At 44.4% G+C, this 26,757-nt stretch overlaps 2 protein-coding genes across 5 annotated transcripts; one reads left to right on the top strand and one right to left on the bottom strand.

The window, feature by feature from the left end:
* Positions 1 to 109: 109 nt before the first annotated feature.
* On the bottom strand, positions 110 to 12,218 carry LOC144169961 (rhodanese domain-containing protein CG4456-like). 4 transcript variants are annotated; one of them, XM_077699428.1, is made up of 4 exons: positions 12,082 to 12,218; positions 10,020 to 10,181; positions 7,268 to 7,430; positions 110 to 716 (listed from the first exon to the last, which is right to left on the bottom strand). In XM_077699428.1, the coding sequence occupies exons 2-4, from the start codon at positions 10,171 to 10,173 to the stop codon at positions 530 to 532; spliced, it is 504 nt and encodes a 167-aa protein (XP_077555554.1). In that variant the 5' UTR covers positions 10,174 to 10,181; positions 12,082 to 12,218; the 3' UTR covers positions 110 to 529. The 4 variants fall into 4 exon arrangements, with proteins under 4 accessions (XP_077555554.1, XP_077555552.1, XP_077555551.1 ...); XM_077699426.1 differs by having other exon boundaries at positions 12,000 to 12,158; XM_077699425.1 differs by lacking the exon at positions 12,082 to 12,218 and adding an exon at positions 11,657 to 12,050.
* A 107-nt stretch (positions 12,219 to 12,325) lies between these two features.
* LOC144169962 (rhodanese domain-containing protein CG4456-like) lies at positions 12,326 to 21,851 on the top strand. Its single transcript, XM_077699429.1, has 7 exons — positions 12,326 to 12,349; positions 14,433 to 14,532; positions 16,303 to 16,431; positions 17,218 to 17,265; positions 18,024 to 18,143; positions 20,045 to 20,207; positions 21,483 to 21,851. The coding sequence occupies exons 2-7, from the start codon at positions 14,436 to 14,438 to the stop codon at positions 21,547 to 21,549; spliced, it is 624 nt and encodes a 207-aa protein (XP_077555555.1). The 5' UTR covers positions 12,326 to 12,349; positions 14,433 to 14,435; the 3' UTR covers positions 21,550 to 21,851.
* The last annotated feature ends 4,906 nt before the right edge of the window (positions 21,852 to 26,757 follow it).

Below are 26,757 nucleotides of genomic sequence, written 5' to 3'. Positions count from 1 at the left end.
GCTCGCGTCGCTTGGCCACTTGGGAGAAATGAAGATATATGGTTATCAAATTTTACAATTCTTTTGTAGCTCACAAATATTTCGAGCCGAAGCTATTTTTTCGGAGCTGTTTGCTATTGAATAAAGAAGAATATTCTCTTATATTCTTGGAATTTTTTTTTCTCAACACCTGACTAAATTTCTGCCTTAGCGTATCAAAATTGCAATACTGCAACATTTACGCTGTTAGAAAGTGTCAATAGTGCCACTTCATTGTGCTGCATAACATTCTTAACTGCAAGGCATCACCAGAAAAAAAATATTAGCAGACATGAAAACTTTGCTTCAGCATGCGGCACTCCATGAAGCACTGCCGTTTTTGTTGGATCTGTTGGCAACCCGAACCAAGTTCTCCTTTCTAAAAGTACCGCCCAAGGACATTTCAATAGTAGCATAACAAATATTTAAAAAATGTGCGACCCATTACCTAGTGTAAATAGAATTTATTAAGGTAACTAAACTCTTGCCCTCACAGCTGCAGTGTTCATCGTTATTTTTCGTCCTTTTCCGACTCATTGTCGCCTTTGTTTTCTTTAGCACCTTCTTTCTTCGTGTCGGCATCTCTGTTTTCCTTTCCATCGGCATACGGCATCACTCTGGAATTGTTTGCTGGTCCCTGAATGAAGGCACCACCACGCATCATCCAATCCTGGAAGCTTCCAGGGTACACCTTGATGCTGGAGGAGGAGAAGAATCGGGAGGAGAGCAAAGAGATATTAGCAATTTCAACATGTACAAGTCTCGTACCTGAATTAATTTAGACCACCTTGGGTCATTAAGGCATGCCAAAATCTCACACACGTTGGCACGTTTTTTTTTGTTTGTTAAAAAAAAACAGCTGGCATAGATAGGAGCTGAACCTGTGAACTTACTGCACAACTCCTTAGCTGCTGAGCCACTGCAACCAGTACCAAGCATGTCATATAAAGACACATTTAAAGTGTTCTAAGGCTATGTTACGTTCATCTGCACACAAACGAGTGTGCATAGTTTAATTGAGAAAAACTGCCAAGCTCTACACACCTTATACCCTAGTCACGCGGGCACTTTCAATCGCAATTGAGTCGATCTGGATCAAGCTCAATCCAAATTGGGTGCTGCTACATGCCAGTTTCAATCGCGATCGAGCCCGATCCCGCTCTAACTTAATCGTGGTTCCCCAAGCACGATTGAGATTTCTAAGCGTGATTGGGCAAAATCAGTGACATTCTCATCCCCGCTGAATAATGACACAGAAGGCGATAACTTCAACAAACCATATCAAATGAACCTGTGATAACATTTATATAGTTATGTACACCTACGACCGCGCAAAGTTACCGGACACTGGCCGCGAAATACATTTTTGGCGCCATCTGGCATACGCGAGTGCAACCAGTGCAACTTCTCAGTTGGGACTGAAACGTGCCGTGTAGCAGACAACACATCGAGCACGCTTGAAAAGTCAATCGCACTTCACTTCAATCCGGATTGAAAGTGCCCGTGTGACAGGGGTATTAAATTTGGGGAGTGTCTAACATCTACTTTCTTTCAACAACCATATGCACAACCACTACCATGGGCAATGCCCAGGCTCAAAATTGCAGAGCAACTGCATGCCAAGACTTGCACACAAAACACAATCAGAACACAAAAATGTGCATGCTTTAGTTTAGTGGTGACCCTACTTGCAAACTATCTTAGAACTCATTCATTTCGGCGTTCGCCCATTTCTTGGTTGGTATTAAATTTTTGTTTTTTCAAGGACACTTTGTACTGGTTAAACATACCCGAAATACATTAGGTGCTACCCTCTGGACTTGGTACTGCGTCGTCACAGCCAACGTTATCAAGCCAGTGTAGTTGGTGCAAATAAAACAGCCCTTTTTAAATTTCAGCTATGTTGTGAAAAAAAAAAAAAAAAAAAGCATGTAGTATATCCACTAAACAAACTTGAAATAATACCAGCTAGTATTTCTGTATCTAATAAAGCAATTAGGTATTTGTTACAAATATTTCAAAATCTCTTTAAAAAGCCCGAACCAACCACTGCCTTTATGCCACTTTTGTTGCAGAGATAAGCTTTTCAAGAGATTGTATACATGGCCAGCTGTGCCCAATCACATGACAACCACAATAAATGTGTACAAATTAGTGTGCGGGCTCTTGAAATTACATACGAGCGAACAACATATTTCGGTGAATAGGGATTGAATACGGAAACCTGGGAGCTAAAATGACTCCTGATAATTGCGTGATGATGCCAAAACAAATGGTGCACAGCAAAATTCTCCCTCCTAAAACGCATTTGGACATAACATGACAAAAAGAGTGCTCACGCAACATTAATTTAAAAGTTTACTGCAGACTTTCTTTACCGGTAAGCCCACCGCAGCTTCAACAGATGACTGCAGCCCCCCATTTTTATCAAAATAGGCTACCCGAGTGGTATTTTGGTTAAAAAAAAAAGAAAGCTACAGAAGCTTATTGAAATAGCGATGATTCTCGCTATTTTGTCTTGCATGCAAAGGCATGTTGTCTCATTTAACTTTGCTTGTGTGCGTGGCCTTGGAAAAATTGGCTAACAGACACATGCATATCAAAGCACACAACTACAGTGGTTTGTGCTATGTGAACTCAGCCCCCCCCCCCTTTTTTTTCCCACAAAAGCTGCACATATTTTCAGTTGTATTTAGTATACCGGTGTTGAGGCAGATGTTCCGTGGTTGAACCACATCCCAATGGGCCTGGCTCCTGCCACGATTGGATTACCTGGTGACCTTAAATCAATACTAAAGTGAGTTGTAAATGTGTGTCTAATTAATTGCCTCGCCAACCTAACGACTAGGATGTGCCAGCCATGTTCTGAGCTTTCCTGATCAATTTTCAATGTGCATTTTTCAATGAGAAAAATGCATCCAAAAGATCCACTTACCTCGCATTACCCCATTCCGATTTACCAATATCAGCTATGAAGACACTAGCAAGTCCGCAATGCTAAATTATGTAAATTTTAAGCATGTCTGAACATGAGTAAAAATCAAAATTTTGTACAGTTGCAACAGAAGAAGATTGGCACAAGCGACTCATGACCGGAGCAGAAAAATCTCGACACGCGACGCTATTGTTCCTCAGCGCACCTACAGCAATAGTGCCAAGCACATTCCATTTTCGCGAGAAGGGGTGGCCGGCGAAAAGCACTCCAACAAACAGCTGACATTTGAAATGATAGCTTGCTCGTTGTTTATGGGCAAAATTAGTGCCAACATTCCTCCGGACGTGAGTTCATTCCTTTTTTTTTGGCGTTGCGAGCAACAGTATTTTCTTTGTTGGAGTTTATCGCAGGGCCAACAGCAGGATGGGCCACTTTCTGTCGGTCACCCTTCTTTGGAAAATGGAATGTGCTTGCTACTCTCGCTATAGGTGCGCTTGGAAACAGCACCACGTGTCAAAATTTTTCTTCTCCGGTCATGAGTCACTTGTGCCAATCTTTTTCTGTTGCGACTGTACAGCATTAAAAACACTCCGAAAGCTACAGTGATGTCATTAAGGCAATTGGTGCGGCAGCCTCGAATTGTGCATGGTGTTTTTTCTTCTGTTGCTGGTTGCAGAATAACTACAGCTCTGTACAACCACTAAATAGCCGAATAATGGATCGCACGAGTTAAGCTCTACATTGCTACCCTAAAAGACATCAATGAATTCACTATTGTGTCCCTCCAACGTGCCCGAAAATTTCGCTAACAAGAGTGGTTTTGTTTTTTGACAACTAGAAAAAACAGCCATTCCAGCTAGTAATCAAACAGGCGACTCTGCATTCACCCTAACGCTTAGCAACTGCAGTAGGCCCATCGTAAGAAGCATTTACGTCAGCATGTTTGCCTAGGCGAAGTCTTTCATTCCCCTTAAAACAAAACCACGCCATCATGCAACTATTAGCACTTTGTGTGCTAAAAACGACCTTGATATCCCCAAGATGTAGCTTCATCACATAAATACGCGAGCAGAATAAATTTGCTAAAGTGACTCTGGTAGGACGGGTTGGTTTACGCTTAGACAGAGCAGCAGTTGGCAACACATCAGTGGCACAACAAGTAACAACATATATCTACAGCCTAGTTGCGCACAACCCAAAATACAACGATGAATTTTGAAAAAAATTTTGCAACATACATCACTAGCAGTTGGATCCACAGGTCGGCAGGCTCACTCATGAGTGAACTCACACACCCACCATTAATTGTGGGGTTTAACGCGCCGACGCAACGCAGGCGATGAGGCGCGCCGTAGTGGAGGGCTCCGGATTAATTTTGACCACCTGGGGATCTTTAACGTGCGCCGAAATCCCGCACACACGGGCGTTTTTGCTTTTCACCTCCATCAGAAAAGCGGCTGCCGCGGCCGGGAATCGAACCCGCGACCTCGTGCTCAGCACTCACACACCCCCCCCCCCCTTGCCACTGATGGGTGAGTGGTGAGGAAGCCTTGCCATCGTTTTGGACTGGCGAGTGTGAGTGCGAGCCCCATGCGCAGTGAGCCTTGCTCACCACTCGTGAGTGCGAGCGCCGCTCGCAGCGAGCCCCACTCACCACTCGCGAGTGCGAGAACAACTCGCAGGGAGCCCCACTCACCACTCGCGCTACTCGCGCCATTTGCAGGGCTTACCGCGGTGAGCGCCACTATTGCGCTTTTACTCACTGTCGGCTATTTGTCGCAGGAGCCGCTCGCTGTGATGGCTTTTAGTGGCGGGATTGCTTTTAGCTTCGGAAATATGTCGTCACTGAGCTCCTGCTACGGGGCACCCTAGAATTAATTATCTGGCGGCGTGTTGATTTAGTAATATGATTTGGATGGCCTTCTGACGCCATAATGCACTAATCATGTTCTGTTTCGTGACTCATGGAGGGTCTGCTACACACACAGGGGTGAGACAGCCCAAACAGATTTGGGAGCAGTTTTCGGAGCAGCAAAATTTCGATTTTGGAGCAGAAGAATCTTGATTTGGAGCAGTTAGGGACATTAATTAAATCGTCTTGTGAGCTTAAAAATCATTATTTCTGCAATTTGCAGGGTCAAGTGCACATTTCAATCAGTTTTGAATGCACAGAACACTCAAAAAGCCTTACCTGAAAGAGTTTTTAAGAGTACCGCAAAGTACTAACTGCACTACCTTTTTCCTAACTGGTAATATTGTGTTGCGCCTGCACGCAACACTGACAACAAAACTGCCGTTAACATTAGAGAGTTTTAGCAGTCCGTCTGTTCTGTTGATTACTTTGTTACCGGGTTTACCGGACCGGTCTGCGCCTGCGCGCGCGGAAGGGCGAGGAGGCGCGGACAAGGCAGGTTGAAATTGAAATTTATTCCGCAACAATAAAATGTTACGAACAATAAAATGTTACGGTTCGCGGAACTAATCCCCCTACGGCTACGAATGCCCAAGTGCTCAGACGAGTCCCGGTGAGCACGGTAACTACGTACACGACGGAACAGACGGACTGCTAAAACTCTTATCAAATTTAAGGGCTCCGCAATTGTGGCGTTTTTTTGCTGTTTTAATGCTAACATTATTATTTTTGTAATCCCAGGCTGCGTTGTACGAACGACTGTAGTCACGGCAACAGTTGAGCAGCTTCGAGCTAACGGTCGCATAGCCCAACCAGCCTACCCGTTTCAGTCCCCGGGGCGCAGGTTCACCCTATGGTCATTTGAGTAGCGCTAATGTTTAGCCACCTAGATTTTGGCATTAAATTTCACTTTGCATACATCAAGTGTTATAGTCGCGTTCTATGGCAACCGTGTAGTCCTGCAGCTATTGGGCGCTGCCTGAACAGGTCGCGGCGCCGCAGCACAGCTCGCAACTTTCGTGTCGACCGTTCCATCCCCGAGGCTCGCGATCGCGCTTCGAAGCACAGCAACATCTCAGCATTTTACAACAGCACAACAAGCCGAAAAATTCACTTCACGAACCCGATTATAGACGCGCGCACCGCGTTTCGCACTGAAGGACAAACCACGCCGAAGTCGTAGGCCCTACATTTCAATGAACTTTTTTTCGAGCCGCCCAACTTCCCGTAATCTGGCACCAATCTCAAACCATAACCCCGCGTTAACGGCACTGTTCAGAGCCACAACAGATAGAATGAATAGACTGGAACCTGCAGCTGATATCGTAAAATAGACCAGGGAAAATATCGGCGATACGCACTGAGCGCGTTGGTAGCAGCCAGATCAGGTGGCGGCCTTGTTTGTTGCCGCAGCGATGCCTAATCGAGAAGGCCGTTTCAGCGAACCCGGAGGGAAAGGGAATCGAGTTTTCGAAGCTATCGCGTGCTTCATTTCAGTCTTTCTATTTGTGTCATTACTGTGTTTGCGATTGACCGACGATAAAAGCGGTGACCGGGATGCGGGAGGCTTTTGTCCCCGCCGAAACTGACATGAGCATCAAAATCCGTGCCGTTGAGGCTCTTCTGGAGCAGTTTGGCGCAATTTTCGCCATTTTCGTGCTTTTGGAGCAGCTTGGCGCAGGAAAATGGAACTGTATCAGAAAGGCGCAATATGCGCAGCTGTCTCACCCCTGCACACACTTGCGTGCTAGGGGAGCCGACGAGTGGTGAGCGCGAGCGTGAGTGAGTGCGAGTGGTGATGGCGAGCAGTGAGCGTGAGTGCGAGTTGTGACGGCAGCAGTGAGCGTGAGTGGGAGTGGTCACGGTGAGGGGTGAGCGCGAGCGTGAGTGGGAGCGAGTGGTGGAGGGCGTGTATTGCAAGTGAGTGCAAGTGGTGAGGACGACTGGTGAGCACGAGTGTGAGTGAGTGGCGCGCCCAATTTCGCTGAGGTATGGTTGGAGGGAAACGTTTTGCACAAAAATTAACATAGCTTTCCATGTGTTGATCTTAGTTGCTCAGGCATACTGACCTCAAAGTTTTCCCTTTGACTGCAATGTGGCACGAAGGAAGTGTGGCACGTTGAGGGGTAGGCGCATATTCATTTTTATTGAAGCGTGAACAGACAAAACTAACAAAAAAAAAACACGAGATGGGTGCTTCCCACACTTTTCTTCATCATTAATTTTGTCTGCAACGCCGAGGTAAAAGTGGCCATACCAAACACTAGACCAAAAAAGCTTCCAAGTTAAAGGACATAGTGTTAGAAAAAAACTCCGATATGACGTATCTACAGGCTCTCCTTCTCAGTGAAGCCACATCGCTCCGATGTGGCTATCGCGGAGCAGTGCACGTAAAAACTCACTTTGGGTAAGTTTCCAGTTGCTGAAGCTGTTCTGCTGCCATCAGCGCCCTCCGTCCAGAGCGGCAGGAGAAGATCACATCGTTGTTGGGGTCGGGCTTCTTAGCGTGGAATGTAAGCTCAAATTCAAAGGGTGTCATCACAAATGCCATCTTCACTTGGTCCACTGCAACAGACGTAATGCACATAAGTGAAGAATCATTGTACAGCAACATATCTCAGAGGTTGAACAGCTTTCGTAAAGGCAGTATACAGCTGCAATGCACTATGCACAATAAGAACACGATTGGCGACCGATTTTCTGGACATGACCGGGGCGGTGAAAATGCCAGAATATCACGCAGTCCCAAAAAGTGATAGATACGAAAAAAGCACTAATACGTCACAGACAGCCCCAGCAAAAGCAGCCGAAGTTTCGGGAAGTGCGAAAAATCGGCAGGGGACTGCACAATTGCCGTAAAGCCCCAGGTAATATAGCTAGAAACGCATCTTTTTAAACCAAAACAAAAATTCACAACAGATAAGCTTAGAAAATTTACCATCCTTTCCTAAAGAAAGCCGAGAGAAGTGCGAAAGCTAAAAGTGTGTCCAACCTTCACGGCAAGTGCGTCCAATCGACCGTTAAACCTTCAAAAGATTTAAATCGCAAACAAAGAACAAACCCATGCGACAATTTCTCGCGCACTAAGTAAACGAACCTACGATAGACCTCAATGCATACCGATACGTGGTTTATGAGACAGAGGTATACTATTGTGCTCCTTCTTCATGAGTGATGCATGTATTGTCTTACACAGAACCATTTATTTTTCGTGATTTTCAAGTAACCGTCTTGACACAATCGAAGCCCGGTTTCATGCATGCACCGCATGTCCAGACATCTTATCAGAGTTTTTTAGTCCGCCAACCGGTCTATGGGGAAATGTATTAGTTTTTTGACAGAATGCCATCGATCCCACTAAGAAAGCTTTCGGTCTAAAGTTTTTAAAGTAAAAACCAATTTACTGACTTAGGATTGCAGCACGTTACCCTGGAACACGGTAACAACCAGGGCGATTATTAAGAGAAGCATAATGTTTTGCTTAGAGCATATCCAATAGAATCTCAATGGTACCTGAAACGACCTGTGCAAAACTATGCTTAGACTTGTTCTACAAAGGTATTCCATTCAAGAGCTTCTCTCTTTACTGAGGAAACACTGTGCCAAAATCCCATAATCGCTAACCACATGGAGCAATTTTACAAGCTATTTTAATGAGTGACGCGACTAGAGACGAACTACTGTTCGCCGTGGACCAAATCGCTCATCGAATTGCTCAGTTCTGGGTCGCCAGAGATAGTTGCTCACCTCCCAGAAGTGGCCTCAGCGACTAGCCAATAGGAAAGCCGTAAGGGGCGCAATTAACTTCCGGCTTAAAGAGAGAACGAGGGGAAGGGGCGAGCTTCTCACAAAATTAAAAAAAGAAAGAAAGAAAAAGGACGAAGCTTTTAATATGGTACGCATCACGATGGCACAGTGCATCTTAGAAAAGTATGACCCTCTGCTTACTGAAATACGTTTATTTTTCTGAGTTATAAAACAGCATGGGAAACGAGACTACGGAAAGGGCACACAGACAGGGCTCTGACTAACAAACGAGTTTATTGTCACTGACCGGGTATTAAATAGGAACAGATAAGAGACACATGATATCCTTCTTTAGAAAAGAAAGAACAACTAAAGGCACTAAAAAAATGTACAATCGATCCTATAAGGTACAGTAATCTGAATTACCAACAAATTCGTGGCAACTAGCACGCCTTGTATGACAGCCCTACTTAACTCCACTTTCACCAAGAAAGTGAATTTATTTTTTCGTGAGAGCAACGGAGGGAGCGCTAACGCAATTCTGTTTCAGGGTATGCATTTCCCAGGCTTCTCTAATCTCTCGTTGCATCCGGTCCCGGTATCGCGCCAGCATGTGGTTTTTCTCAAACAAGGGCGAGCAGCTTGGCCATTTGGCAACGTCTACAGCAAGTGTGCTACCTGTGGCGTTTTTTAGATCGCACGCGTGCTCCCGAAGACGTTCATTGAGGCAGTACTCTGTTTGTCCCACTTACGACCTCTTACAAGACAGTGGTATCTCGTAGATAACCTCCGGCTTGCACTGAACGTAGTGCATCGCATGTTTCTTCGTGGACTTTTTTGTAGCTGGACTTTCACTGTTCACTTTGCGGCAAATGCCACTTAATTTGTCAGAAGATCTAGCAGAAAACACGAGGTCAACAGCCGACTGCCCTGCTATTTTCTTGAGCCTGTAGCTCACACCATGGCTGTAGGGAATCACGGCTATCTTCTTTCTCTCTCAGTTGTAAGTCATCTTCTCAACTGGCATAAAGGTGTTTCGGGCTTAATGGCGTCTCATTTTTAGAGGAGCTAGCTTGTATGAGAAAGGTCGTTCATTCAAGTCAAGTTTTGCTTCACAAGAATACTTGGCTAATTGCTGCGTATCAAAACTGAGCAGTAAAACATTTATAGCAACGTTTGATTACGTTACATGTTTCACAGTGCGCACTGAACTGCTATATCACATGAGCAGTTCAATGACTATTGGATGTTGTTAGTAGCCAGCCCAATGTTAATTAAAACGGCTCATGTTCCAGTGGCACAGGAGATCTAATAAAGATAAAAGGTAGCCCCACGGTGTCACTGTTTTCAAAAGCAGCTCCACCTGAGGATGCACACTACTGCAGAAGAAAAGAATGCACCACTTGCATGGAACGTTGACAAAGCCAGGAACTCTGCCATCGTCTTCAAGCTCCTTCTCGTGACGAACATCAACCACAACTCCTTTGGTACCATTGGCCTCGAGAACTTCCCTGACCTGCTCATAGTTCAGCTCTGGAAATTTGGCCTTTACTTCAGTCATCTTGGGTCCTGCAAGAAGTCAGATGATGGCCTTTTAAAAACATACATTTGAAATCATTTAAAATCACAGCAAAGCATTGACAGTAACATTGTGCACTTATGGCCACATGGGCCCCTAATTGTAAGCCCAGAGATCCGCGATATTCACAAACTAAATTTTAAAACTCCCTGGTTGCAATTCCAGAACTATCCACCATAAGCACCAGGAAGTGAACTGTCAGCTGCTGATGTAGTCAAAGCAGCAAAGGTTCCAGCTAGTCAGCTTACCTACGTGCTTGGCCCTGGGAATTCTGTGCGGCCTTTTAATAACGCGTTTCGAGCATTCCGCTTGCGACAACAGGAGGACCAAAACGAACGCAAAAACAGCACAAGCGCAACGCATGTTGCTTACGGGCACTGCTTGCTTGGGCAATTGGCCTTAGGGCAAGCTAGAGAACAGGAATGCGTCACGTGCGCGCATGCTTCTGCTTTTTTTCGCCTTTTCCTCGTCGTGACTAGCTATTCGAAAACCGGCATAACTGGCAAAGTTTGGTTTGAGGTTCCAGCGAGGTGCATTTTTGTTGCTACACTTTCACCTCGCGTATTTTATTGTTCCAAAGTTTTTACGCTAGCTATGTGCCATGTACAGGGTGTTGCGGCGATAACTGGAACACTTTAAAAAATTTTCCTGAGCGATCCGCCGCTCTGTTCGCGCTCAAACTTCACACAAAGGTCGCATTTTGTGGTCTATTTTGTTTGACACCGGGAACAACAACGGTACTTACCTGTTTATTCTGAAAATAAATAAAAACGATTTTCGCCTATGGGAAAATGGCGGCTGATTTGGACGTGCGAGCCAGCGCAAGTTGATGTTGGAACGACGGAACCACCTGCAGAGTGAAACGCATGTTTGGGATTCACGTACGGAGCCAAATGGTGCAGCAGACGATCAGAAAATGCACCTAGAAATGAGCTAACAGACGATCAGAAAACCCGGTTTTCGGGCTCGCACGTCCAAATCGCCGCCATTTTCCCATAGGCGAAAATCGTTTTTATTTATTTTCAGAATAAACAGGTAACTACCGTTGTTGTTCCCGGTGTCAAACAAAATAGACCACAAAATGCGACCTTTGTGTGAAGTTTGAGCGCGAACAGAGCGGCCGATCGCTCAGGAAAAATTTTTAAAGTGTTCCAGTTATCGTCGCAACACACTGTATAAATAAATAACACCACCGAATACATAGAACGCATATTCGCACTTGGCCCCGGGGGATTGACGCTGCCTAGCTGGCCGATTGCCCGGTATCTCCTGTACGGCGCAACGGCTCCATCGGAGTAAAGGAGTAAAAGTTTATTGGCATGAGAAGAACTTCAGTGCGAAGAAAGAAGACGCGCTTCGCGGTTATTACAAACATACTGATTATTTTTTAACATTAAACGTGTTTTGACTGTTAACAAACTTCGGTTTGTGTTTTGGGCAGATTGCATAACGCTTATGCACTTACTTTTCCGTCAAGCGTCTCGTTCGGCCGGGCTTCAAATGAGCGCACCTTATCACGTTATTTGTATTCTCCGCGCCACTCGTACACTGCGAGTCAGGTCGTTCGAGCCATGGTTTCAAAGGCGCCGCGAAGAAAAGACAAAAACCGATGCGGCAGCGATGCGGCCTTGTTTACAGCTCCAGTTGAATGTCTTGTCCCGGGAACGGCTGTAGCGGCAAACGTTTCGAAGTTTTCTGTTTCGCAGGCGACAACAGAAAGTTTACCAAGTTGTCACGTGGTGTTTCGTGAGCTTGCCTACCGGTAGCCCTGTGCAGCTGTGCTACAGTTTTGCCAGCCTTGACCTTACCTTGATCAGCGCCTAGACGGAGTGTTGGTGTGGGCGTGCACGTGTTGCTCCGGTAACGTATGTTAAAAGCGGCTCCATTTACCGAACGTTGTCTCAGTTGTCTCCGAAAGTGTCGTGAATAAAAGCGCCCGTCCCGTTCGCTTGGTTGTTCAGCGGGCACTGTGTGGTTGCGCTCTTGCGAAGACTTGCTTTGATCAGTGTTCGGCGGTACTGCTGGCGGTAAGGTTGCACAGTTGCGGAGCGGCAGTGCGGACAGCGCATTAGGGGCGAATTTTTTTCGCTACGCGGCGGCGCATCCGTTTGTCAGTCGATTTTTCGGAGCACCGTTCGAGCCACCTCGGATTCGGCCGGTACGGGTGGACTGTGTTCGCAGTCTGTACTGATTCTCGTACGTTTGGTCTACGCTGGGTACAGCGGCCGCTGCACGTCGTTTCTGGCAAAAGTTTGGCAAAAAGCTTGGCGCGTAAGCTAGTCCGTTCGGATCACAGTTTTGATAGCCGGGAACAGGCTTCTGCCAGATGGAGCTCGAAATGCACTGCAGAATATTTTCCAAGGAGATTGTCAGGTTGCTCAATATAAGCAGAAATTTGGAACATATTCGAATGCGGTATATCGATGTAAAGGAAATCAAACTGCAGTAAATGAGGGTATTTGAATTAGTAGAGCATGTTTATATCAAACGCAGGCATTTTGAATAGCAGCCCCAAAATCACCTTGAATATTAAATGTAAGGGTGCTGTCCATCTGTACTGATCGAACTCCTAACCTCTAACATTCTATGTATCAAGCTGCAAGCTGGGCCCCTCTAAAAACACCCCTTCTGAATCTGTGTGTACTGTGTCTTCAAAAAGGTCAAGTCAGCATAGCGGTGGGAGTATGCGAGTTCGGCAGTGTAACTTTCAGTTATCCCAGCTGTTGAGTTGCCATTGACACGTTACTGTACAAGGGGAAAGAAACTGACTGAAGAAATCCTTCGAAACGCATCTTTCAACATTATGCTTGTGTATGCATGCTTGCTTGCCATCGATGGAAGTTTCATTTGTTTCTCTGTACCAGCTGTCGATCTAAGGTTTGAACTTGGCCTAGCTGGTTCTATTAAATTGATGAAAAACAGCGCATAGGCAAGGACAAAGAAAAATTCACAAACACAGCGCCTATGTTCATGAGTTCCTCCCTTCATCCTCGTCTACACGCTGTTTTTCGTTGAAATACATTTCATTTGCGCCAAGTTTCTTTGTATCGACACCTTGCTGCTTGCACAGCTTCCTCTACACACTGGGGCAAAAACTTTCTAGTTTTATGTTTTAATATTAGTTTTAGTTTTTGTAGTTTTAATCTTAACTGGGACAATCCTGGTGACCAATGTTTTACGTCAGACCCACCCAAATATGCTGCTTATTTACCCAAGATAGTTGACAGAATTTCCTTGGAAGCTGAGATATACTTACTTTTTTTTATATACTATACAAACAATGCCAGCGTTGGCATATTGTATTGTGATGGGTTTGTGCATATTGGCTTAGTCATGAGAAGATTCAAACCTTTTCGCTGCCGTTGCTTTGGTGCACTGATCTCTTACCTTTGGCACAGATGCTGTTCTATCGGAGGCTTTATTAGCGTGTGTTGTACAGCAAATTATCAATACATCCAATTGTTTTCTGGCCATCTTCGAATTCGATATATCGTGATTTGACTTTAGTGGCTTAGGAAGTTTGGGAAGTTGAAGCTAAGGAACTAAATTTGCAAAAGGCAGTGCTGTCGATTTACTGGAGGACACATTATCTAGCCGATAAACTCCCTGCCTGTTTCTCTGTGTCTATGGCGTCAAGCCACAGCATTTCATTGTTTTTGACGCTGCAAAATGACATTACTACAACTGCCTTTTAATCTTTCTGCCAGTAGCGTTAATTAAATTGAGTTCATATCACTCGCCCTTGAGGTTGCCCGAAAACTTTTGCTTATGACTGTGCCTACCTGAAATGCAAACATCCTTTCTTTTTTCGTGCATGCCAAAATAATTTTGGGAATTTCATACTTGTAAGTGGCAGAATGGAACATTTAGAAAACACGTTAAATGGTCTAAGCGCCAAAAAGATACTTTTTCTGTGGTTCAAGTTTGGGGGCTTTCACACAGGTCATCTCGATGACTATTGAGCCTATTGCCTTAGAATTTTCAGGGGTGAAGACCGGCTTACAAGTTCCATTATTATCGGCTCTATGGTTATTGAGTTGCCTGCATGACAAGGTTACAGAAATACGGTACAAACGTGGAAAAAAAGCATTGAAAAGTACCCTGTTGTGTTGTATTCACACCGTATTGTTGACGCTCCATAGTCACCTCACACACAACCTGCTTTTCTGAGCGGTCTCAACTTTTTGTAATGCAGTGTACTAACTGGGAACACCTTTCTCTTCCCATTTCCTGTGACATAGATTATGGCATTTTGCAGACTACAGGCTGCACCGTTCTTTAAAATAGCACGGTGTCTCGAAAGGCATGCTCTGAAAAATGTCACCTTCCGGCAAAAGCAAGGTAACTTTATTGCTCTTATTATCTTCCTCACCTTCATTAAGTGTTGCGCAGTGTGGCTTTCATTATTGGAACTAACTGAAGCCACCTTCGTGATAGCAGTCGTAGTGTGTCTGTTTGTTGGTTTAACATTAAGCCATGTACTCTGCAAGTACTGGTTTATAATTGTTTAAAGTCTCATTCTGCTGGCTTGAATGGAACTGAATGTGCATGATTACTGGAGGTGCTCTTTTGATTTGACGGGCATTGTTATGACTGAAGTATGGCAAAACCATAGAAAACTAAAAGGTAATCTAATCCCTGACATTTTTTTTGGTGCGTGCAGCGTTGAATGCAGAATAACGCTACTTAATGTTGCAACAGTTTAAACCAAAACTGGTAGCGGTAAACAAATGTTTTATAAATGATAGTATTGAATGAAAATGGGATTGAAATTATACTAAGGATGCATAGGATAAGCAGCATAAGAACACGCTAACCTGCAACCTACAAAGTTCAAATTTAATTTTATCTTCACGTCGCCCGTCTCTAAAAATAGAAAAGTACAAAGCAGGCTTTTTTTTTTTCAAATTGTTGCTCTTGCCTGCGCGCTTTCTTTTCATGAGTGCCCACAGCAAAAAAGTAATTTTATTCAAATTTGTTCCATTCTGTGCAGATGTGCAAAGTACCAATGGCCGCTGTCACTACAAATTTGCTGTACAGTTGAACTGATATAGCGAATTATCGGCTATAGCGAACTAAATACAAACTTTGGTTGGTCGCGCTTTATTTCAATGACTCTTATTCTTTTGTAACGAAATTGAAACCGTGAGAGCCCCGCAATATCGGATATAACGAAGAAATGTTTGACCAGGAGGCTGAGAAGCTACTTGAAAAAATCTCACATAGTCCGAAACTCCAGAAGTATCAAGGCCCTTTTGTTCGTGGACACTGTGAAAAATTTCATCCTGCTCATGGCTGCGAGTAGCCACGAGACGAAGATCACATCCTTCATCAAATAAATAAGCACGCAGGCCTGTTTTGTCAAGTGAACTTTGTTCTGTTGCAATTTCACGTACTCATGTTCCAGTTCATTGAACTTGAAATGCAACAAGGAGAAAGGTAAAGGTTACCTTGTATGTAGTGGGTTCGAAGCCTTAAAAAATGCATTTTTGTATCAAGTATTTTTGCGCGAGCCTGATTGTCGATTGGTTATGGCCTAATTCTACCTCTACTGTTTTAACGAGTATCGGTTATAACGAACTAATTTGCTGTCTCAATACTACTTTGTTATAACGAGGTTCAACTGTAATTGTAATGCTGTTGCGAACAGGGCCACTAAGCAGACACAAGAACAGAATTCATCTTTATACCCATCGCGGTGGCTCAGTGGCTAAGGCGTGCTGCTAAGCCCAAGGACGTGGGTTCGATCGCAGCTGCAGTGGCTGCTTTTCTGATGGAGGCGAAAAGCAAAAACGCCCGTATGTTGAGATCCCCAGGTGGTCAAAATTAGTACAGCGCCTTCCTCTATGGCGTGCCTCGTAGTCCAGGTGGAGCTTTGGCAATTTCAGCCCCGCAGTCACAATCGCGCAGAATTCATCTTTAGCAGAGTATTGTTTGCCTACATTTGCATTGTTCTAATATTGTACAAAACTAGTCTGAATATAAAAGTGGTACATTTTAACACCTACCCACCGTCCCCTGCCTTTACCTAGGCGTGCCAAATCCTTCTCTCTTATCAGATGTGCGTATCGTCCATTTTTCTCCTTACTTTTCAAAGTGTATCCTTTCCAGCCTTTCGGTGCCTTTGCTCAAGTTCAGGCGGTGATGCACTCGCTACACAGCCTCTGAAAATGCATGCTTCGAGGAACAAGCTGCTTCTTGGTATGGAATGTGGTCCAACACGCATTCTTAGTGCAAAAGGTGTGTAAAAAAATGCCACAGATGTTTTTTTTTTGTGTGTAAAATGCTTGTTCGCGAAGTAAAAAATAGCACGCAATTGTCATCCACAACGTTTGAGGTGGTCACCTGTATCTTTGTGCAGGTTGGTTGTGCAAATGTAGTTAAACCTGGGTATGGTCAAGTTTATGTAACAATTTTTTTTTGTTTCCCAGTTTTAGTTCCTATGAAACACAGGGGACAATATTTGCACTTACATAAACTTTTCATCTGCAAATCTGGCATTGTTATACCACTGTATAACTGTTAAGTTTATGGATGCTGGAAGTTTAAGAATACTGGCTAAATGAACTGCTTTACTCTTTACCCCATAAGCAAGTCTGCCGTAACCTTAATCCAGTTTTAGCTTCCAAACTATATGGTAGATGCACCTAGTTTTTGGTGTGTTATATATTGGTCATAATTTACTCGACTATGCTAGGAAACTTTGCTGGATGTTGTCTTATATAGTAAGTGCACATTTTCAGCTTATGTTTTCAATCGCTGAGCCAGGACAGACATATTCATTTTGCAAGCACTTTGTCTTGTTAGTTCTTCATTCTACTGCGTTTGAATACTTCAAAGCAATTTTTCTTTTGCTACCAGTATCTATAGACAGGGCTATGGACGAGCTTGCGGATGCTGTGTTTATCACATAAATTACGAACACAAATCTTGGGTGATTTTTCGTTGAAATATTGTGAGCTCAAATCTCGAGTGATTCCTCGTGGAAATGTATATTTTCCATTATTTCCCTCTTTTCCCATCCAGCTTACAGCACAAGCCACGGTGAAGATGTTGCTTCACCAGAAAACTTAAGTGAGTCTTTTTAGGGTCCCTGCTGCCTTGTGGTCGATGTGTGGAATCATTAAGCAGGCTCTGTATTCTTTAGGTCGTTAGGGGCGGTTCTTCTGCCCCGTTGGGAGCCTGTTGTTCCGGGTCGTTACCTATGCAAACTTGGCAACTGTTGGGAGCTTCAGTTCAAGTCTGTTTGCAGAGCAATTAGAGTTTGAAAAAAAAAAAAAAAAAAACCATTACCCAGAGTGAGCATAGAAGGGCCTCTTATAAAAGGCATGCGTGTCCTCGTTGAAGCCACTGTTCTCCAGGGGGTCTTGTCTCTGCAATGGCCGACGGAGGTGAAGTCTTGGACTAATCTAACTGCACCCTTTGTGTCAGCAAATTTTGCAGACATTCTTTTTCCTTCGTTGGCAGCCTGATGCGAAAAATTTATTCCTTGAACACGCAATAGTAGTTCTAGATCTTCAGGGTCTGTCCAGCTGAATAAGCTACTACCCTATCTTTTCCCCCCATAGTGCGTTTAATTGTAAAGTGGAAGTGATGTGGGTGTAGAATATGCATTTGAAAAAGATTTCTGTGGCCCGTTGGTGAGCATCTAACTGCATCATTTGCAGTACATACCAACAGGACTAGTATTCATTGAGAAGTAGCCCTTGTAATGCTGTGTGTAAGAAAAGCGTACCTAATTTGCATGGTCTTTAAGCAAGCTTTAGTCATTTCAGGCTTTACAGGTAAGACAGCCATTGCAAATGGATGCACTTTTGCCTACTGCTGTGCAGGTTGTGACTTTGAGGAAGTGAAGGACTTGCTCCAGAAAGGCACAGCATTCTTTGTTGACGTGAGAGAGCCGAAGGAACTCGTCAACGATGGCCGCATACCAGGTGCTGTCAACATCCCACGTGAGTGTTTTTGAGCCTCTGGATCGCTTGAAGAGACCCTGTAGTGCAGAAACAAATTGGCCTTTATCGGTCGATTACAGGGCTGTGAATACATTATTATACACCTCCCGGAGCAGCCGCAGTGGTGGCTTATTAAGAGGGGGGGGGGGCACGCTGGTCTTATTAAACCAAAAAAGTCTATTTTTGCAGTTATGATGATGAAAATTGTGGGGCGTATGTAGTTTTTCATTCTGATTGTAGATATAAAATTTGTTTTCATGTAAAACAAGTTTTTGACAATCTTTGTAAAAAAAACTGCTAGAGGGAGGCAGCTGAACAAAGTACCAGTGAACTGTGCAGAAATCAAGGAGTTCAATAAGGCTAACATTATCATTATATCTGGTCTGTAGCAGAAATTACGACTTATGGCTTGAAAGGTGGCAACCAGAAAAACCGGTTTTGCCTTCCAGGCCCAAATTTAAAATAGTCGCAACTCCTGCTACAGACCAGATAGAATGGTAATGTTAGTCTTATTGCACTCCTTAATCTGTGCACAGTTCACTGGTACCTTGTTCAGCTGCATCCATCCAGCAGTTTTTTTTACCAAGGCTGTCAAAAATCAAATATAAAAATCCGAATAAATTTGAATATAGTCTCTTTGCACAAAAACAAATTTTATATCTACAATCTAAATGAAAAACTACCTATGCCCCCCAGTTTTTATCATCATAACTGTAGAAATAAAGTTTTTGATCAAAGACCCAAGTCCCTTAATGCAGAAAATTCCAAAAGTGTGAAAACAATTATCCTTACTTCATGCACTTTTCTGCATTAAGATTTGTGATGTCGCATGGGAATGCAAATACAAGGTGGTGGAGTTTGCCTGAGCAGTTTCCTGAAACAAACATGAAACCAGGTACATGTAAACATAAAATAAATGTGTGCAGAAACTTCTGCTGAGCACATGTGTTTAAGAGAGGCACAGACTTTAGCTCTGAAATGTTATTAAGTAGGTTCTTGTACCACAACTTCTGGTAAGATTTGTTTCAGTTTCGGTTTCGGTGCAAAATTTTGCATAGCTGCACAAGCAGTCTCTTTTGCTTCTTCGAGGCGGTAGTATTTTTTTTGCGGGAAATGCATTGAATAACTTAGCAGGCGGCCCCTTTTTAAATTATGTGATGTGATCTTTTACATCTGGTAAGAATCGAGGGAAACGAAAGAGGTATGACATGTCTAGTTAGTTATTTGTAATGAAAGAAAGCATCATTTGCTGTCAAACAAAAGCTGGAACAGCTGAGACAGCTTTTAATAGCGTGATCTTTTGGTTCATTCATTCAGCCTTAGGTGCCCTGTTAAGGTCGATTTTTTTTGTTATAAGTATGTTTGCATGCATGCATAGGTAAGAAAAGATTGCAGATACCCTTGTACATTCAAATGATGTTCTGGTAAGACAAAGTAATCAGTGTTCTTAATTTCTACCATTTACATACCTACTTGTGTAGTAAGTAAACCAGCATGATATGGAATCACAGTATAAACCATTAAGAATGGTTCAGTCTTAAGACTGCCATCATTGTGCCTTCAAGAAGCATGCAATTTTTTTTTCTGCTATTTTGTCTAAGCCTTGCTGTTCTGCAAAAAGTTTTAAATAGTAGGCAGCCTGTGAGGTTCAAAGCCAGAACCTGCTTCACTGGACGCTTAATGCTGTCATCATGAATGGCATAGGCTCTTAGCATGTACACTGCGATATGCTTCCTGCAAATGATTAATCATGCACTGCACCTAAATGCGTACAAATAATTTTCTCGTGTCTTTTGAGTTCAAGCACTATGCCAATTTTTTAGACAGGTGGCGTAGCATGTCTTTCTTTTAAGACGAAAGCAGTGTGCTTACCTCACCCCGATTCACCCTTGCTTGGGCAGTCAATGATGTTAGTTCCGCCCTGGAGCTGTCGGCGGACAAGTTCAAGGAGAAGTACGGCCGAGCCAAGCCTTCCCCTGACGACCCGAATCTCATCTTCTCGTGCCGGAAGGGCGTGCGTGCAACGAGCGCCATGCAGGCAGCGCATGCTAAAGGGTACCACGCGTAAGTGCACTTTCACGAGCACGTGGAAAATAGAGCTATTTGGCCAATATCCATGTTCACAGCACAAAACGTACTAAACACAAAGGCGAAGGTGAACGCAACACAGGTGCTCTATTGTGTTGTCCTTAGTGTCTGGTTTGTTTTGTGCTGTGAACATGAGTTTGATTTCATGAAGCTTGAAATTGAACTTAGTGATGAGCAAAAACAAAGCAGAGGGACAGAGAGAGGAGCCAGGAAACATGAAGGAAATGTGTGTTTCCAGCATGGCTGGTTGACAGCACCTATGAGGCCACGTAGGAACTTTTCATTTCTATTTTTATTATCTTCATTTTAGTGCTCTGTTGTCTGAGCTCACGAATAGACCAAATGTAGCCATATGCATTTCTAGGCTCTTTCAGTGGTGTGTTCCGAGAACTGTATACAACAATGTGCCGTAGCTGAATTTCAGGCTGCTTTGCATCGTATTCAGATTTGAGTTAGTCTTCTACCACTTTTTTTTTTATGCCTAACTTGTCAAATTTTTAGTCATGGTTCCGCTAACAAGGCGGTAGACTTACTTTGTGATGAAAAAAATTAAGATGGTGTCTAACAGTGAACTCTGCTGGTTGGCTTGGAGTAGCAGCACCAAAAATTAAAAAATCGTACGTCGAGCGAGTCAATATAGTTGGTTCCAACTAATCCTGTCGGAGCAAGACAGAGAGCTTCACAGTGATTACACTTTTTATAAAATTTCCTGCAAGTTGCCTGAAAGAGCTTGAAATGTGGCCTTTTATTGTGGATTTCAGCCGGCAGCAGTAATTAAACAAAGTTCATAACTCACTTCAGTGTCTCTCTTAGAATGGTGCCTGTACTAAACCATGCACTTCTGTAACACCTTGGCATAGTCTATAACCAAATACTACGTTCAGGGTCGTGCAGACCATTTCTGTCCAACTGACCACTGTGGATGTGCAACTTGTGACAGTGAAAAAGTAGCTTCCCTGCACTGTTGTACAAATGGGCATTCGTCAAGTTCCTCATTTATTGGCACCAAGAAAGCTCTTAATTTGGAGGTTTCTCAGTGCAATCCCCAGTCACTTGTCGTGTGTTCCTGGAGCAGTATACAGCAGTGTGCCATAGTCAAATTTCAGGCTGCTCTGCATTGTGTTCGGATCCCAGCTAGTTGCCTATCACTTGTGCGTTTTGATGTTTAACTTGTCAAATTCTGTCCTTCTCTTTGTGTGCAGCAGTTCCAGAAATTGACATGTTCTTGTGCCCCTTGCATGCTGCGCACAGGGCCCGTTTCTACAGAGGAAGCTTCTGCGACTGGGTGGAGCGTGGAGGGGAAGTGCTCAAGGGCTGAGCTGATCCATTCATGGGAGAGCCCACTTTGATCATTGTTTTCCAGCAAGGCAACCCTGTTTTGATATCTAGAGCCGAGGAGGCTAGCTCTCCTCTCATATTTTCAGTTTCCGTAGACAGAAGACTAGTGTACTGGTTTAGCTCATTGCGAGTGTGTAACTCTTGATCGAAGGAGCAAAGATAGTAGAGAGGGAGATCCCTCCAATGGTTGCTTTAGAGATGGCTCAATTACTTCAAGAGCACTATTCACTGCGAGTGATTGTTCATTTGTCTGATATCAAATAAAAAGAGTGTGTTTGCTGCAACTAGCGGTCATTTATTACTGTATGCCCCTTATTCACTACTGCTCAATATAAACTGTCCCACAGGAAAACATTAGCGCTCGCTCATATTTAAAAAAAGAACTTTACATCATCATCATCATCACCTCTCAGACGTGGATTGGCCATTGGATTTCCCAGAATTTCCTGACAGTAGGCCTACGCTTTGAGGTCTAACTGACATTAAAAATTACCGCAGTTTGGTGTGTAATGAGTTTCACGTTGCTTGGTACGTTAGGGGATTGAACCAAGCAAGGTCTTATTATAGCACATACCTTACGAGTAACGAAGAGTACTGGGCGCGTTCGCTTTCCCATGTGCGAGAATCTAGGCTCGAGGGACAATGACCTTCATGCGAAGAGGGGCGACCGTTGGGATCGCTAGCTTTAATGGGAACTATTAGAATAAGGAGAAGGAGTCCTTCATAAGGAGAGGAGTAAAATACCTAAAACGAAGGGCGTCGGACAAGGAGACACAATCTCTCCAATGTTATTCACAGCATGTTTACAAAAGGTATTCAGAACATTGGATTGGGAACAGGTGGGACTACAGGTTAATGGAGAATACCTTAGCAACCTCAGATTTGCTGATGACGTTGCCTTGCTAAGTAACTCGGGGGACGAACTGCAAATCATAATTACCGCATTGGGCAAGCAGAGTAGGATCGTGGGCCTGAAAATCAATGGGCAGGAAACTGAAGTGACTCTCAATAGCCCCGGGAGGGCACAGTGGTTTGAGATTGGTGGCGAGGCAGTAGAAGTGGTAAGCGAATATATCTATACTTAGGCCAAGTAGTGACCCCGGATCCCAACAATGTGGCAGAGCTAATTAAATGATAAGAATGGGGTGGAGTGCATTCGGCAGGTATTCTCAGATAATGAATGGCAGCCTACCGTTGTCCCTGAAGAGGAAAGTCTATGACAGCTACATCCTACCGCTACTCACCTATTGGCGGTGAGCGCGAACACAGGCGGCGCTGCGAAGCGCGCCTCCGTGACGTCGGCTTAGGGATTCTCGCATTTGTCGTCTGCTTCACTTAGGCTCGCTCTCCCTGCTGTTTCTTTGCGCTCGGTCAACGTCTGATGCTTGTCCGCTCCAGAATTGGCGTGTGGGTAACTTTTTATCATAATAATAGGCTTAAAATTGCATACACAAGCTCAAGGTGTCAGTTAAAGTATAGTTTTGGATACCGCTACGGAAGAAACACTGCCGGCGTCGCCCCATTCCTTGCGAAGCCGGTCCTGTGCGGAGCGCGAAGAGTCGGAGCTAGGCGTCAGCTTCTCAGTTAAGCAATCTTTCGAACAAAGGGAGCTAATAACCGACAACAGCGAAAATGGAAGACCGAAACAAATTCTAGGCCTTCAGAGCTGTTGGCTTTGTCAGAAGACATTACGATTCCCGGTAATCATATGTAAGGTAAAGTTGCCTCCTTGCCGAACGTTGGAACGTGTTGTCACATCACTTTACGTTGTCCAGGCATGAAAGTTTGCCGACATGCACAATAGACTGCAAACACTGTAGGTTGAGTTCCAAATAACCCAGTGTGTATATAGGCGCGTGCTGGTTTTATACCGGACATCTAACCAGTATGGAGGTTTATTGAGCAAAACGAGTCACGTCGATGTTAAATTTACAGTAACACTATGTTTGTTCAGAGCTGGAGGGATATTTCGGTACATTTTGCACAGCCATATCTTCCCGATATTCGGATATGCGTCATAGGAAAACTGCACTCAAGAGGAGGAGGAGTACGGGGAGGAGGAGAAAACTTTATTTAACAATTAAATCGATCTGGTTAGTGGGCCGGGTCCTCAGTCCAGGACAAGAGAGTAAAAGGAATTTTCTTCAATTCATAGAACGCCATCCCGAGTAGAATAGGATTTGTTCTTTGCGCCTGGAAGGGTTGAAAAGCAATAAAGAGCTACATTGAATTATTCTTCGGTTTCGATTCTTGTAATATATGCAGGTATACTATTTATTTCATTAGTTAGCGAGTATATCATGCCTTCAACACCGTAATCATGTCATTATTGTTCGGGTTGAGAGTCAGTTCGTTAGGATAACGATATGATTACGATAGAAATTCGGAGCACAAAAGCCGCCTTCGAGTACTGTAGACAACGTTGTTTAGGGCGCGATCGCTGTGGCGTAGCACAAACCTTCTCATTGTATTTGCATGTGAATAAACAAAGCACGCTGCCGATATGCACCTTCTTGCACGCAGCCGTAATGAAAGCCAATTTGTGAAGAAGAAAATGTGTGCAATACAACATGAAGGAAATATCCACACGATCTTTGTGAGCCTCCCAAACATTCCAAAACCTCCTAATAAGACGTTTGTGACGGCGCGGAAAAATTAATGCGTTGGGCAGAAAAAAAAAAGCAAGAAACACTAATCTGATACAAGACAATAACAACGAAAGAAATAGAAGAAAGCCGCTTTATTTCCTGCTGTGCGATGCGCGTGTAGTGGCCTCTGCTTGGTACGTACCATTAGACGGTTGAGTCTTCATAAGAGCATCTCAAAAATACTGCAGGGAAGCCTACGCATTGTGAATACTTATCGAGAAGCTCTGATCGCTGATCCTCGTGAATAAGCTAGAAAGGACGAGTTACACACGATCTTCTGGGCGATGCTCTGAAGAAAGTTGTTCTCTATCTCTTCGTGTGTTGCAAACTTGTGGTGGATACAGCTTCAAATTATTCAGATGCGTCAGAAGCTGGCAAAATAACTGAGTCACTAGGAATACGCTTTTTAACGCACTACAGCAACAAAGCGGGCCATTTCTAGCACAGGCACTGCTGCACCTCACAAGCGGAGTGTAGCAGACGACAGCGGCGCGAGTCCCTAAGCCGACGTCAGAGCCAGGGGGCGCCACTCAAACATCTCACCGCCAATAGGGGTCAGAAACTTGAAGGCTAACTAAGAGGGTTCGACTTAAATTGATGATGACTCGGCGAGCAATGGAACGGAAGAGGACAAAATGAGAGCGGAGTGGGTCAGGGAACAAACGCGTGTTAAGGACATATTAGTAGAAATTAAGAAGAAGAAGAAATGGACGTGGGCAGGGCATGTAATGCGAAGGCAAGATAATTCCGTTTGTCATTCAGGTTAATAGAGCGGATCCCTAGAGAAGGCAAGCGTGGCAGGGAACGGCAGAAAGTTAGGTAGGCAGATGAGATGAAGTACTTTGCTGGGATAAATTGGTCGCAGTGAGCACAGGACCGGTATAATTGTTGATCTATGGTAGAGGCCTTTGCTCTGCAGCGGGCGTAGACAGGCTCAAGATGAAGGTGATGAGAAGAAGGATGAAGCAGCACGAGCTCTCCGCGCGATGATCGGCACCATGATGATGATGATGTCATCGGTGCATCAGAGATGGTGACACAAAGTTTCAACATCTTCCTCGGCCACTAAGCAGCCCTGGTCATTCGCTTCTACACTGAACTACCGTTAAGACGAATTCTCGCTTATGCCGAACAACGTGGGAACGTTTGTTTGGTTTTCCGTAGACCCATTGCAAAAAAAAAGTCCGCTTAAGACGAACAGCCTTGCACGTACTCTTCGTTTAAGACGAACAACTTTCGGGGTGACTACCACTGCTGACGATCTTGGGTAGCGAACACGGCAGTCTTGGCGGATGGGGAGGTGCATCCACGCGGCCAGAGGGAAAGAAAAGTAAAAGAAAACCACAGCGCGAAGCGAACTGAAGCCACGGAGGAAGGGAGGGAGCGAGAAAAAAGCCACGCGGATAAAGCTACCACTTCTCCTACCCTGAAACCCGCGGAGCCTGCGTCAAAACAAAGAACAAAAAGCGGGGGCGAGTTTAGTGTACGCCCTGCTCTTGAGGAGAGAGTTGAAAAACTAGGAGGATAAAAAAAAAAAAAAAAACAATATCGACGATGGATGCTTCCTGTTCGCGAACGTGGCAGCTCTCCTGACCAATGCCGTTTCTCAGCGGGAGCATGTGAGTTCGCGTCGTTTTGCGTCGCGAGTCCCACCGCGTCACCGCCGAGAAAGCGAGGAGTTCCCTCGGCCTCTACTGCGTTGCCGCTTGAGGTAGCGGGTGTACGCTCTCCGTCGCCGCTTGCACTGGATAAAACCAGGCAAAAGCACATGAAGACAGCCTTCTATCAAGTTGAGCACTGAAATGATTTTTCGTATTTTCCCTCCATTACAAGCCTACTTTATTCCCATACTGAAGCATGCACCTGGGCGTGTTGCTGATGCTTTTTTGGGGAGGTCATGTGATAAAAAAACGGACAAGGTATCATGCTCCCTTCGAGTTTGTCTTAACGGGAGTTCACTGTAGTTGGTACAAACGTTGCAGTGGCCGCTTTGTGATTAGTCTACTCGGATATGCAGGAGCGAGTTTTGTTGTGACAGCCTATGGATGCGAGCCAGACTCTAAAACGCATGTGGTTTTGCATCAAAGTTAATAAGCAGCACTGATCCACCTTTAGCTCGTCCGATCGCTGTACACGACTCTTGCTTTGATGGCGAAGTTTGGGCGAGAATTCCCTTCTCGCTGCGGCCAAATTTTGTGTGACGTTTGTTTTCGCCGTTCCGGGTTGCTGAACATCAATTCGCTGGTAGGGTTGCAAACATAGTCGAGAATTTTTGTCGGCAACTGGAAGATTGTCAGGGAGGTGTACATCTTTTATCCGGGGAAGCGTAACCTCATGTTGGCCAACCTTGTTCGAGATGGGTTCAAGAAATTCCGGTGTGATCGAGTCAAATCTATCCAATACTTTTCACGCCTAAAATTTATTGAGGAGTTGATATCACATCTGACTAATCGGTACAAGCATGGAGTGCTACGACGTTGGAGCAATGTACTCGTCTTGTGTATTTCTTCACTAGTCCTTGCACGGTCCATCCAAGCCGG

This window comes from Haemaphysalis longicornis, unplaced genomic scaffold (genome assembly GCF_048455015.1).
Source record: "Haemaphysalis longicornis isolate Haplotype H1 unplaced genomic scaffold, Haemaphysalis longicornis Haplotype H1 scaffold_2, whole genome shotgun sequence".
Classification (NCBI taxonomy): Eukaryota; Metazoa; Arthropoda; class Arachnida; order Ixodida; family Ixodidae; genus Haemaphysalis; species Haemaphysalis longicornis.
The sequence above is the reverse complement of the archived record's forward strand: the minus strand, read 5'-3'. Positions and strand labels throughout refer to the sequence as shown.

Bases quoted from the DNA above. Each gene is read 5' to 3' on its own strand.
- LOC144169961 (XM_077699424.1), bottom strand. From the start codon at position 10,554: ATGCGTTGCGCTTGTGCTGTTTTTGCGTTCGTTTTGGTCCTCCTGTTG. The intron at 10,182-10,439 runs GTAAGCTGACTA...GACTTCTTGCAG, and splicing joins TCCCAGGGCCAAGCACGTAG to GACCCAAGATGACTGAAGTA. The intron at 7,431-10,019 runs GCAAGTGGTGCA...CGTCTGTTGCAG, and splicing joins TGGCTTTGTCAACGTTCCAT to TGGACCAAGTGAAGATGGCA.
- LOC144169962 (XM_077699429.1), top strand. From the start codon at position 14,436: ATGGCATTTTGCAGACTACAGGCTGCACCGTTCTTTAAAATAGCACGG. The intron at 17,266-18,023 runs GTGAGTCTTTTT...ACTGCTGTGCAG, and splicing joins TGCTTCACCAGAAAACTTAA to GTTGTGACTTTGAGGAAGTG. The intron at 18,144-20,044 runs GTGAGTGTTTTT...TTGCTTGGGCAG, and splicing joins AGGTGCTGTCAACATCCCAC to TCAATGATGTTAGTTCCGCC.